Source organism: Musca vetustissima, unplaced genomic scaffold (genome assembly GCF_032173495.1).
Source record: "Musca vetustissima isolate MV318-11 ecotype Yass unplaced genomic scaffold, APGP_CSIRO_Mvet_v1 utg14471, whole genome shotgun sequence".
Lineage (NCBI taxonomy): Eukaryota > Metazoa > Arthropoda > Insecta > Diptera > Muscidae > Musca > Musca vetustissima.
Genome location: NW_026879253.1, coordinates 1 through 12,768, shown reverse-complemented (window position 1 = coordinate 12,768; position 12,768 = coordinate 1). Strand labels below are relative to the sequence as shown.

The 12,768-nt window shown below is 34.9% G+C and overlaps 1 protein-coding gene across 1 annotated transcript; it reads left to right on the top strand.

Moving 5' to 3' along the window:
- Positions 1–11,670: 11,670 nt before the first annotated feature.
- Positions 11,671–12,140, top strand: LOC133324069 (transmembrane protein 256-like). Its single transcript, XM_061532954.1, has 2 exons — positions 11,671–11,775; positions 11,850–12,140. Exons 1-2 carry the CDS (start codon positions 11,683–11,685, stop codon positions 12,138–12,140), a joined length of 384 nt encoding a protein of 127 aa, XP_061388938.1. The 5' UTR covers positions 11,671–11,682.
- Positions 12,141–12,768: the final 628 nt, after the last annotated feature.

Genomic DNA, 12,768 nt, shown 5'->3' with positions numbered 1-12,768 from the left:
TTTAATATAACTTTATTTTATATAGTATATATAGTTATATTATTATATTAACAAAAATAAACAAAGAACTGGGATTTCTAAGTTCCCGAAAACGAAACGAAGGCGTCGTGCTGGTATTGTATGTCGTTAGTCTTCGTGAATTTTTCTCTAACGAATGCGCAGAATTGTTTAAATAGATAACATTTTAAATATCGTCATATAGTTAATAAAGTCAAAAGCATTGATCACTGGGATAAAACAAACAGTGTAATTAAAGAATTAAAATTCATTATATTTTACTGCTTTTATTGTTGTTCGTTTGTAGACACTACATCTGAGGTATATATAAGTCAACAAATCAAATATGTATATTTTAAAATGTTCATATAAAAATTATACACTAAGAATTGTTCTTTAAGGGACCAATTTTTCACGATTTTCAAATGGCTGGTAAATCAAAACCAATGCTTAAAAAATAAGGAAGATATTAACCGATCGGCTTTATCCTAGTTCATACGATAGCTATACACTCACAGAGAAACGCCCCAAAATCTGGAATCGATTGGATTATTAATTAGTTTTTGAGTTATCGTGCCCGCCATTCGCAAAAACGCTGTTTGGAGAAAAATGCTTTTAAAGTTTACCACAATAAATCGGCTATATCTTCAAGAGTTGTTGAGAGTTTCACTTGAATTTTTATAGAGACATTCTTGAATTAGTGTATGTTCGAATTAAATCAAAACATAAAATTAATTTTTTTGAAACCGTGAATTTTGGGGGGTTTCAAAAAAATCCATGCTTATTGAATGTACTTTGCAAGTAATTTTAAAAGAATCGTGCTTAACATCGCTTATGAAATCACTATTTAAAAATATTTCTATGAAAATATGAAAATAGCAATAAGGAGGTCAGATTCGAAGATTTGAAAGGTTTTGTGGCAATATAAATAGATCTTAAACCCCGCTTAATTACCTCAGTGAAAAATTCAAGATTTTTGAATAATTATCCGTGGAAGGTAATTAAGCGTGCACGGTTAATTACCTCTCTAGGGTAATTATCCGTGGATCCCGGTTAATTACCCAGCAGGGGTAAATATCAGTGGACACTGGCTAAGTACCTCGCTAAGGTAACTATCCGTGGAGCACGATAAATCAACAATAATTTAAGGCATTTCTAATAATTTTTTGCTTGAGATATTAACTGGAGCTTTTGTTTGATAGACAAAGATGTATTTCTGGGAGACATTTCACGAAAACTTTCAAAACAACAGATTTTATGTGCACATGTGTGGCAAGTGCACTAGCAAATGTAAGCCATTTTAAGTGAAGTTGCCAGATTTAAAAAAATACATTGGGTAATTACATGGGACAGATTTAAAGGTACAGTTACTTTGGGGTAGGTTATTTACTGGCAAATAAATGAAATGGGTAATTAAAAGGGGGGTAATTAAACGTGCAATTTTGTGAGGGATTGTACTGAAAATAACTGGGTATTCTGAAACTGGATTAATTAACCGTGGAAGATAATTAAGCGGGGAATACTGTATATACATGGTATGGTATATTGGTGCTTTTGGTTTGGTATTTTTCACACCTTGATATTTCCAAAATTGAATAAAATTTGCCGGAACCACATTTGGGGCATTTTAGAAAATCTTAATTTATCTAAACTACTCTTTAGTTTGCATTACACTAATCGGCCTTATAGAACGTTTACATTTAACCGGATTTCGTTAACCCAGTGGGTTTCAATTGCCATTTCCTTTCCATATATGTCAAATAAATCCTTATAAAGTAGGTTAACCCCGGTAAAAAGTTCTAATGCACAAGGAATTTTAAGCCGGAGGCCTGGTATGTTAAGTTAGCTTTGTATGAAATCAATTTATAAAGGAATAACTCAATCAAACTTGATTTTGATTTGACGCCGTTCTCTTTTATTCTTTACAAAAAAAAGAAGAATGCCAAATAAAAAAGCCAAGACTGAGGCCTCTTACGTGTTTCCCATTTATGTCTGCATTTCGACATACACCTGTCACGAATCGAATTGGATTGTATGATATTGAATTTCTTATATTGTTTTTATATTTATGTTCAAAATTTTTAAAATTTAATGATATTGATGTCAACCTATAATATAGGACGATGTCTTATATTAGATCCTGTTGTGTCCCTGATTGTGAATATGGACTGAAGAAAACAAACCGAAATCCAGAGATTTCCATGCACGCAGTGAGGCCTTCATGGAAGGGAATACTGGAGGTCGTGTATGGAATACCAATAACAAATTCGTCACATTTATGTTACCGACATTTAAAATCGGATATATTTAGCGGAAGGAAAAATCAAAAGATGCTTCTAAGTACAGCTTGGCCTTGCGTATTTTTACCAACTCCACTGTTTATGATCATAATTTAAATTATTTAGAGGATAAGAATGAAGGTAAGTCGTCTTTCTACATATTCTACAATCAATATGGGCACTGTATGAAGACATCTGTACTAAATTATGCTTTCGAGCAGAACATTGAATTTCATTTCATAATTATATTTATTCACCCCTATTCCGAATGTCGACGACGTGTCGACTGTTTGTCGGAAAACAAACGTTTTTGGGTCGATTTATGCATGTCCCTTCGTTTATATATTTTAATAAACATTATACAGATCACCTTATAATCCGAATGGGATGAAACTTTATTTGGCCCAAAGACGGGGGCTCTGAAATTGATCAAAATCGGTATATATATAGCTCCCAAAAATAGTATCGTTAGATATAACAATGTTATGTCCATTTTTCCAAAGCTTACTAGATTTTGTAGAAATCTACTTAGATTTATATAGCTCCAATATATAAATATTTTTCGTTGTTTCTATTAACTCGAAATTTTGCTTAGCGTATTGAGTAGAGTCTAAAATCATGTATCCCGACAGTCCATTTTTTTAACTTTCATAAAAAATCTTTCAAGCACTTCAGTCGTCAAATAAAATAACGATGAAAAAATCATCAACATCTGGAATAAGGGTGATTAAATCAAAAATATTTTTTTTTGTAATATACTAAAAAATACACTACAGACTGTCGTATACAGTATCCCTATGTTTAATGCATATATATATATAAATAAATAAAAGAGTAAAGTGGTTGACTGACTGATTTGACGATTCATCAACGCCCAGACGAAATGGCTGAAGCTAGAATCTTGAAATTTTGTGTGAGGGTCTCTCTTGGTCCAAATGGGACAGATAAGGCTGGGTTTTTAGAAATCCGTACTAGAACGGTACGAAAAGTACTAAATGTGATAAAATTTGTATTTGGCGAACCGGTGGAGCTAGAACTCTGAAATTTGGGTTGGTGGTCGTTGATTGAGTGTAGGATAGATGTACTAAAGGGTTTTTGGAAATTCGAACTCTGAATATCCGAAAAGTACGAATATGTACTAAATTTGGTACAATTTAAACTATGGGTGAAGAGATAGAGTTGGAATCCTGAATCTTGGATTTAGTATCACTGTAGGGGTGTAGGTTTGGGGTAAGAAGGAGGTTTTGGTCTATTGTGTACTAGATTTGGTACAATTTGAATTGTGGGTGAACCTATAGAGTTGGAATCCTAAAACTTGTATTTAGGTTCACTGTGGGGATGTAGGATGGAGGCATGTAGGAAGTTTTGGAAAGTGGTACTACTGTGTACTAACTTTGGTACAATTTGAATTGTGGGTGAACCGATAGAGTTGGAATCCTGAAATTTTGATTTAGGATTACTTTGGAGGTGTAGGATTGAGGTATGTAGGAAGTTTTGGACATTGGTACAACTATACTAAACCAATAGAGTTGGAATCCTGAAACTTGGATTTAGTATCAGTGTGGGAGGTAGGATTTGGGTATGTAGAATGTTTTGGAAATTGGTACTACTGTGTACTAAATTTGGTACAAATTGAATTATGGGTCAACCGATAAAGTTGGAATCCTGAAACTTGGATTTAGGATGACTGTGTGAGTGTAGGATTGAGGTATGCAGGAAGTTTTGGACATTGATACAACTATGTACTGAATTTGCTACAATTTGAATTGTGGGTGAATCAATATAGTTGGAATCCTGAAACTTGGATTTAGGATCACTGTGGGAGTGTATGTTTGGGTTAAGTAGGAAGTTTTGGAAATTCGTACTACTGCTATATTAGATTTTTTTTCAAAATAAGTATTACAAGAGTACAAATGGTAAAAAATTACACTAAATGTAGATTTCTGTTGCGGTCGGAATGGGTATGTAGGGTTGAGATATAGAGGTAGATTTGAGAACATACTATGGCAGAACATACGTACTAAATCGTTCTAAAATTTTAATAATGTTCGATATAGGGTTTTAAATACATCCCACATTCGCTAACGAAGTAGCGGGTATATGCTAGTATATATATATATATATAACCACTGCCCATTTCCTTACCAGTTTCTCCCTGCATTATTCGAACGCCGTTTCTCCTCTATTAACACCTTAATTAAAATGTATTTCTATTTATGTATATTCCTTTAGTTGATTGTAAACAAGATGGCACAGATACTGGCAATAATAACGTTCATGCAGATATTTCAAATGTAGATCATTTCACTGCGGAAGAGGTTACATTAGATCCATTGTCTGTTCTTGAAGCAGAATACGCTACTCTTCAAGAAAAAATATGCTGCTCTCGAAGAAAAACTTTCCATCGCTGAGGAAAGTAAAAATTTACTTCAAAAGAAATATGATTCCCTTCTTCAGAGTGCAAATTTTCCTTCTCAAGATTTGCGGCTCCTCCTCGATTGCACCTTATACAGAGACTGATGTTATTCAGCATGTGTATCTTCTCTCGCACGAGAACTATGATCGCATGATAAATGAACTAGGATTCTCATTACCCAGCGGAAGTACCGTACGAAGTTGGCGACCCAAACCCAGCCTAGAGCAATTTGATGAAACTGTATTAAATACGTTGACCAAAATATTTAAGGGAAAGGATGAAAAATACAGACAGTGTGCATTGCAATTGGATCAGCTCAAAGTTACTGATATGGATGATAGAGATGTACCAACATATTTTCATTGGGTGTAGAACTAATTGGTCTTTGTGACGGCTGGAGGATATTTGTTGCGTTTTTACTTACGAAGGAGTGCAACACCTTAGTGCTAGAAGACACAATTAAAAAGGTCCTAAAGAAACTGCAACCATTACATTTAAAAATTAGTCTGTACTTTTTTGACAGACACCCCGTCCAAGCAAAGTTTATAGACCAATACCCGAGGGAAGAACAATGAATGTGAATTTTCTTTCCTATTTTGCAGATGGCATTCGGATCATTTATTACATTACGCACCTCCTTATTAATATTATAAATGCTTTTTGCGAAAATACCATAAATATTAAGAGCAATCTGAGAAGACAAAGACCCTTGCATCAACCATATTTCTTAAACAAGTCTTTGATTTGGATTCAGAGCTGACGAAAAAATGGCTCCACAATTGCTCAAAACGCAATTTTGTCTGAGTTATTACAAAGTATAACTACCAAACATCTCCCTTTGGACAAGTAACTGCGATCTACAACCATGACGTGCTTTCCGCATTAGATAACCTCTCTGTTCAAGATGATGAGCAGAATAGTTTGACGGCTACAAGAACTGTTACCGCTGCCTGTGACCATTTGTTCAAAAAATCTAAGCAATTATAAAGTGCGAGATTTGATTGCGGAAGCCGATTTTTTTTTAAATTTTTTGACTGCGACAACCAAAAACTTCTCATAGCACTAAAAGCTACTTTACTAACCTTAGCATCGCTTTAATTGAATATCCATGTATCTCTGTGAGGAATTGCTTAAATGACTTGAGAGAGCGACTTCATGGAAACAAGAAAGCGCTTTTGTAAAAGTCCTTCATATATAGGTTTGTGTGATGTTTGGTCTAGATCGCAAGCTTTTCTTGTTTGAAAGAAGTTTTAACATTTAGGTAACAAACATTCAATGTAGCTTTTTATGTTCTTATGATGATTTTATAAAGTTTGAAGAAGGTCTTCAAAATCTACAATTTTATGAGTGGTTTGTGCGTTGTTTTCTATGTTTGTAGATATCGCCAACAAAAAAGGATTTAAAGACGTCAACTGGCCACCACGCCAAACACAACGGAGGGGTCAGATCATTTTTATCGGCCACCGCAACACAACAGCTAATTTTGGCCAGGTCAACAGCCATAACAACAATTTTCGGCCACATTATTAAGGAAAATGACAATTTCAATAAATTGTTTTTATGTTAGAGTGTAAATTTAAAAAATGTTGTGTTAATTTCTTCTCTGTGAGAGCAAAACTAAGAATATGTTGTGAGTGAGCAAGTGTAAGTGGAATACGGGTCCCTTTATAATTCAGTTTAAATTTAGGATAAAAAGGGTCAAGGATGGGTGGGCAAAGTGCAGGAGCAGATTCCATCAAGCTCCTGTGTCATGGTTTTATGTAGTGTTTGTATTCGTCTTTGTCTTGTATTGATCCAAATTTCCTTTGTGTGTTCATTCCCTAGGGTTGATGGTGGCAGGGTTAAAAACCCCCTTGAAAAAAACGCTCCCTCCTAAGCTAGTGTGGAACCCCATCATAACGCTGCATTAGGCCGAATGTAACAAGCCAGTCTAGAGCAATTTGATGAAACTGTATTGAATACGTTGACCAAAATATTCGAGGGAAAGGATGAAAAATGCAAACAGTGTGCATTGCAATTGGATCTGCTCAAAGTTACTAATACGGATGCTAGAGATGTACCAACATATTTTCATTGGTTGTAGAACTAATTAGGCTATATGACGGCTGGAGGATATTTGTTGCGTTTGTACTCAAGAATGAGTACAACACCTTAGTGTTAGAAGACACAATTAAAAAGGTCCTGAAGAAACTGCAACCATTACATTTAAACATTAATCTGTACATTTTTGACAGACACCCCGTCCAAGCAAAGTATATAGACCAATACCCTGAGGGAAGAACAATGAATGTGAATTTTCCTTCCTATTTTGAAGATGACATTCGGATCATTTATGCCATTACCCACCTCCTTATTAATATTATAAATGTTTTTTTTTTTTGAAAATACCATACATATTAAGAGCAATCTGGGAAGACAAAGACCCTTGCATCAACCATATTTCTTAAACAAGTCTTTGATTTGGATTCAGAGCTGGATGAAGACGAAAAAATGGCTCCACACTTGCTCAAAACGCAATTTTGTCTGAGTTATTACAAAGTATAACTACCAAACATCTCCCTTTGGACAAGTAACTGCGATCTACAACCATGACGTTCTTTTCGCATTAGATAACCTCTCTGTTCAAGATGATGAGCAGAATAGTTTGACGGCTACAAGAACTGTTACCGCTGCCTGTGACCATTTGTTCAAAAAATCTAAGCAATTATAAAGTGCGAGATTTGATTGCGGAAGCCGATTTTTTTTTAAATTTTTTGACTGCGACAACCAAAAACTTCTCATAGCACTAAAAGCTACTTTACTAACCTTAGCATCGCTTTAATTGAATATCCATGTATCTCTGTGAGGAATTGCTTAAATGACTTGAGAGAGCGACTTCATGGAAACAAGAAAGCGCTTTTGTAAAAGTCCTTCATATATAGGTTTGTGTGATGTTTGGTCTAGACCGCAAGCTTTTCTTGTTTGAAAGAAGTTTTAACATTTAGGTAACAAACATTCAATGTAGCTTTTTATGTTCTTATGATGATTTTATAAAGTTTGAAGAAGATCTTCAAAATCTACAATTTTATGAGTGGTTTGTGCGTTGTTTTCTATGTTTGTAGATATCGCCAACAAAAAAGGATTTAAAGGCGTCAACTGGCCACCACGCCAAACACAACGGAGGGGTCAGATCATTTTTATCGGCCACCGCAACACAACAGCTAATTTTGGCCAGGTCGACAGCCATAACAACAATTTTCGGCCACATTATTAAGGAAAATGACAATTTCAATAAATTGTTTTTATGTTAGAGTGTAAATTTAAAAAATGTTGTGTTAATTTCTTCTCTGTGAGAGCAAAACTAAGAATATGTTGTGAGTGAGCAAGTGTAAGTGGAATACGGGTCCCTTTATAATTCAGTTTAAATTTAGGATAAAAAGGGTCAAGGATGGGTGGGCAAAGTGCAGGAGCAGATTCCATCAAGCTCCTGTGTCATGGTTTTATGTAGTGTTTGTATTCGTCTTTGTCTTGTATTGATCCAAATTTCCTTTGTGTGTTCATTCCCTAGGGTTGATGGTGGCAGGGTTAAAAACCCCCTTGAAAAAAACGCTCCCTCCTAAGCTAGTGTGGAACCCCATCATAACGCTGCATTAGGCCGAATGTAACAAGCCAGTCTAGAGCAATTTGATGAAACTGTATTGAATACGTTGACCAAAATATTCGAGGGAAAGGATGAAAAATGCAAACAGTGTGCATTGCAATTGGATCTGCTCAAAGTTACTAATACGGATGCTAGAGATGTACCAACATATTTTCATTGGTTGTAGAACTAATTAGGCTATATGACGGCTGGAGGATATTTGTTGCGTTTGTACTCAAGAATGAGTACAACACCTTAGTGTTAGAAGACACAATTAAAAAGGTCCTGAAGAAACTGCAACCATTACATTTAAACATTAATCTGTACATTTTTGACAGACACCCCGTCCAAGCAAAGTATATAGACCAATACCCTGAGGGAAGAACAATGAATGTGAATTTTCCTTCCTATTTTGAAGATGACATTCGGATCATTTATGCCATTACCCACCTCCTTATTAATATTATAAATGTTTTTTTTTTTTGAAAATACCATACATATTAAGAGCAATCTGGGAAGACAAAGACCCTTGCATCAACCATATTTCTTAAACAAGTCTTTGATTTGGATTCAGAGCTGGATGAAGACGAAAAAATGGCTCCACACTTGCTCAAAACGCAATTTTGTCTGAGTTATTACAAAGTATAACTACCAAACATCTCCCTTTGGACAAGTAACTGCGATCTACAACCATGACGTTCTTTTCGCATTAGATAACCTCTCTGTTCAAGATGATGAGCAGAATAGTTTGACGGCTACAAGAACTGTTACCGCTGCCTGTGACCATTTGTTCAAAAAATCTAAGCAATTATAAAGTGCGAGATTTGATTGCGGAAGCCGATTTTTTTTTAAATTTTTTGACTGCGACAACCAAAAACTTCTCATAGCACTAAAAGCTACTTTACTAACCTTAGCATCGCTTTAATTGAATATCCATGTATCTCTGTGAGGAATTGCTTAAATGACTTGAGAGAGCGACTTCATGGAAACAAGAAAGCGCTTTTGTAAAAGTCCTTCATATATAGGTTTGTGTGATGTTTGGTCTAGACCGCAAGCTTTTCTTGTTTGAAAGAAGTTTTAACATTTAGGTAACAAACATTCAATGTAGCTTTTTATGTTCTTATGATGATTTTATAAAGTTTGAAGAAGATCTTCAAAATCTACAATTTTATGAGTGGTTTGTGCGTTTTCTATGTTTGTAGATATCGCCAACAAAAAAGGATTTAAAGGCGTCAACTGGCCACCACGCCAAACACAACGGAGGGGTCAGATCATTTTTATCGGCCACCGCAACACAACAGCTAATTTTGGCCAGGTCGACAGCCATAACAACAATTTTCGGCCACATTATTAAGGAAAATGACAATTTCAATAAATTGTTTTTATGTTAGAGTGTAAATTTAAAAAATGTTGTGTTAATTTCTTCTCTGTGAGAGCAAAACTAAGAATATGTTGTGAGTGAGCAAGTGTAAGTGGAATACGGGTCCCTTTATAATTCAGTTTAAATTTAGGATAAAAAGGGTCAAGGATGGGTGGGCAAAGTGGAGGAGCAGATTCCACCAAGCTCCTGTGTCATGGTTTTATGTTGTGTTTGTATTCGTCTTTGTCTTGTGTTGATCCAAATTTCCTTTGTGTGTTGATGGTGGCAGGGTTAAAAACCCCCTTAAAAAACGCTCCCTCCTGAGCTAGTGTGGAACCCCACCATAACGCTGCATTAGGCCGAATGTAACAAGTTGGCGACACAAACCCAGCCTAGCGCAATTTGATGAAACTGTATTGAATACGTTGACCAAAATATTCGAGGGAAAGGATGAAAATGCAAACAGTGTGCATTGCAATTGGATCTGCTCAAAGTTACTGATACGGATGCTAGAGATGTACCAACATATTTTCATTGGGTGTAGAACTAATTTGGCTATGTGACGGCTGGAAGATATTTGATGCGTTTGTACTCAAGAATGAGTACAACATCTTAGTGCTAGAAGACACAATTAAAAAGGTCCATTTATGACATTACCCACCTCCTTATTAATATTATAAATGCTTTTTTTTTTAAAGTACCATACATATTAATATTAATTTTCAATTCCATTACATATTTGTCAAATAAATCCTCTTAAAGTAGATTAACCCTTAAAAAAGTTCTAATGTACATGTCGTTTAACATTGCTTTAATTGAATATCCATGAGTCTCTGTGAGGAATTGCTTAAATGACTTGATAAAGTGACTTCGTGGAAATAAGAAAGTGTTTTTGTAAAAGGCCTTCATATAGAAGCTTGTGTGATTTTTGGTCTAGATCAAAAAGCGTGATTGCCCTAACCGGATCCCTTGACCGCAAGCATTTTTGATCTGAAAAAAGTTGTAACACTTAGGTAACAAACATTCAATGTAGCTTTCTTATGGTGATTTTATAAGGTTTGAAGAAGATCTTCAAAATCTACAACTATCTACATCATTTAATTTTACCTTATGAAATCACATTGCTTCGTTATATTCAAACAATTTCTTCAATTAATAAATATTATTATTTTTATCGAATTACAGGAGTTTTGGAGAAACTGAAATTCCTCTTTTTATCCATACCCATAGGAAGAAAAACATTCATGCTTCGGGCTAGAAGTGCATCAATAAGTTCTGTTGAATTCGATTTGCAAAACAGTCTAAATGGATGCTGATGTTGAATCAATTTTAGCCTCGTCAGGCGATGGATTTTTCGAAAAAAAAAACTACCAACAATGCAGGTATTCAGGTGAGAGAGACATTATAATTAATTTGTATATAGTATAGAAATTCTCCACAAAATCCCGATTCCTTTCCCTTTCTCAAGAAGGCCTGCTTCAGAAACAAAACAAGATTGGATAAGTACTGGTGATATCCGATGAGGTAGTAGCAACAGTCCAGCTGTTTGTACAATTTACTTTCAAGCAATGTTGTCAACCTGTCTTTAAAGGTTTAAATCGTTCATATTTTTTTTCCATTTCCTTAGTTTTTATTTTTTTAAGGGGCAACAAAAGTAAAAATATTTTATTATCCAGCTAAATTTTATTTTTATTTGATTTATTTTTATTTATCCAGCTGAAATTTATTTTTTATTGATTTATTATATTTTCACTATTAATATTTCAAAACAAATCAGTAACTCATTTTGGCCTGACTGTATGAAGCAATCAGATTATTTTTGTCCGAAAACTTGTTATCATTTCAAACTGCATGGGAATTAAAAAGAAGCAGAATAGGAGATTCGTCTGTCATATAACTGGAAGCCATCATCATCTGGATTCTTGTTTTCGGATTCACCAGAATTAGAGTTCCCCCAACAAACAATTCGTTAAAATTCTTGAACGAAAAACTATAATTGTTAGCCGATACAATGTCTTGGGGTGAAACTTTGAACTATTTAACTCTTGGAAATCCCATCAGTCAAGCTGTAATCAATTCAGCTTCAGCCGTTCTTAAGGGTTCTGTAAGTTTGTCCCGTGTATTTTGTTGCTCTGTTCTTTGTGTGTAATAAGTCTCCTTTACTTTGATTAACAATAGGGACTGAAACCAAAACAAGCCATACAGGATGTTGTCGTAGCTCCACCAAAACCATTGAATTTGTGGGAAATTGCTGGTAGCAATTATCACTTTGTTCGTTTAGCCGGTTTAAGCGGTGCAACTGCCGTTATAATGGGTGCATATGGAAAACATTATTTGGTCAAGATTATCGATGCCCAAGAACAAATGGAATCAAAGGCCGTGTTCGAGACTGCTAATCGTTTTCATTTCCTGCATTCATTTGCACTTTTAGCAATGCCACTGGCCCGACGTCCGGTATTGGTAAGTTGAATGTAATTGCTAATAACCATAAAAATGTTGGTGCAAAAGGTACAATTAAGGGGACCCCCATTCCCGGTTTTAAAAGAAATTATTATTTTTTTTTTTATTTAATTGGAACCTGAACTAATTCGAGATTCTCCGTATTCAAATGAAAATCTCAACAACTGCTGAAGATATAGGCGATTTATTATATCAGCATCAAGCGACGGATGAAGTGCTTTTTAAACTTAAAATGTGTCTTAGGATAAATGTAACTGATCAAGATCATCCTTATTTTCTAGCTTGGATTATGGTCAAAAGTAGGGTATTTTCCAAAAATTAAATTCCATAGGTTCGCAATTTTGTTTATTTTTGTGCGTTGTTAATAAATTTAAATTTACTCTTTGGAATGCCGTTGGAATTTTTGGATTCTAACGTTTCAGTGGTCCACCGAAAAATAATCAAAGGTGAAATCAAATGTGACCTGTAAAGGTAATCAGCCGTAGTTGGGCTTCTCTCAGTTTCTTCTGCCAATGAGGGGTTAATTTGGCTTAACTTCTTACGCGAAGTAGGAATTCATTCAATCAAGAATTCCCACACAGCACTTTTCGGGTAGTTACTTGTGAACTTCCGAATGAACTTGAGATTCTGAATGATT

Bases quoted from the DNA above. Each gene is read 5' to 3' on its own strand.
- LOC133324069 (XM_061532954.1), top strand. From the start codon at position 11,683: ATGTCTTGGGGTGAAACTTTGAACTATTTAACTCTTGGAAATCCCATC. The intron at 11,776-11,849 runs GTAAGTTTGTCC...GATTAACAATAG, and splicing joins CAGCCGTTCTTAAGGGTTCT to GGACTGAAACCAAAACAAGC.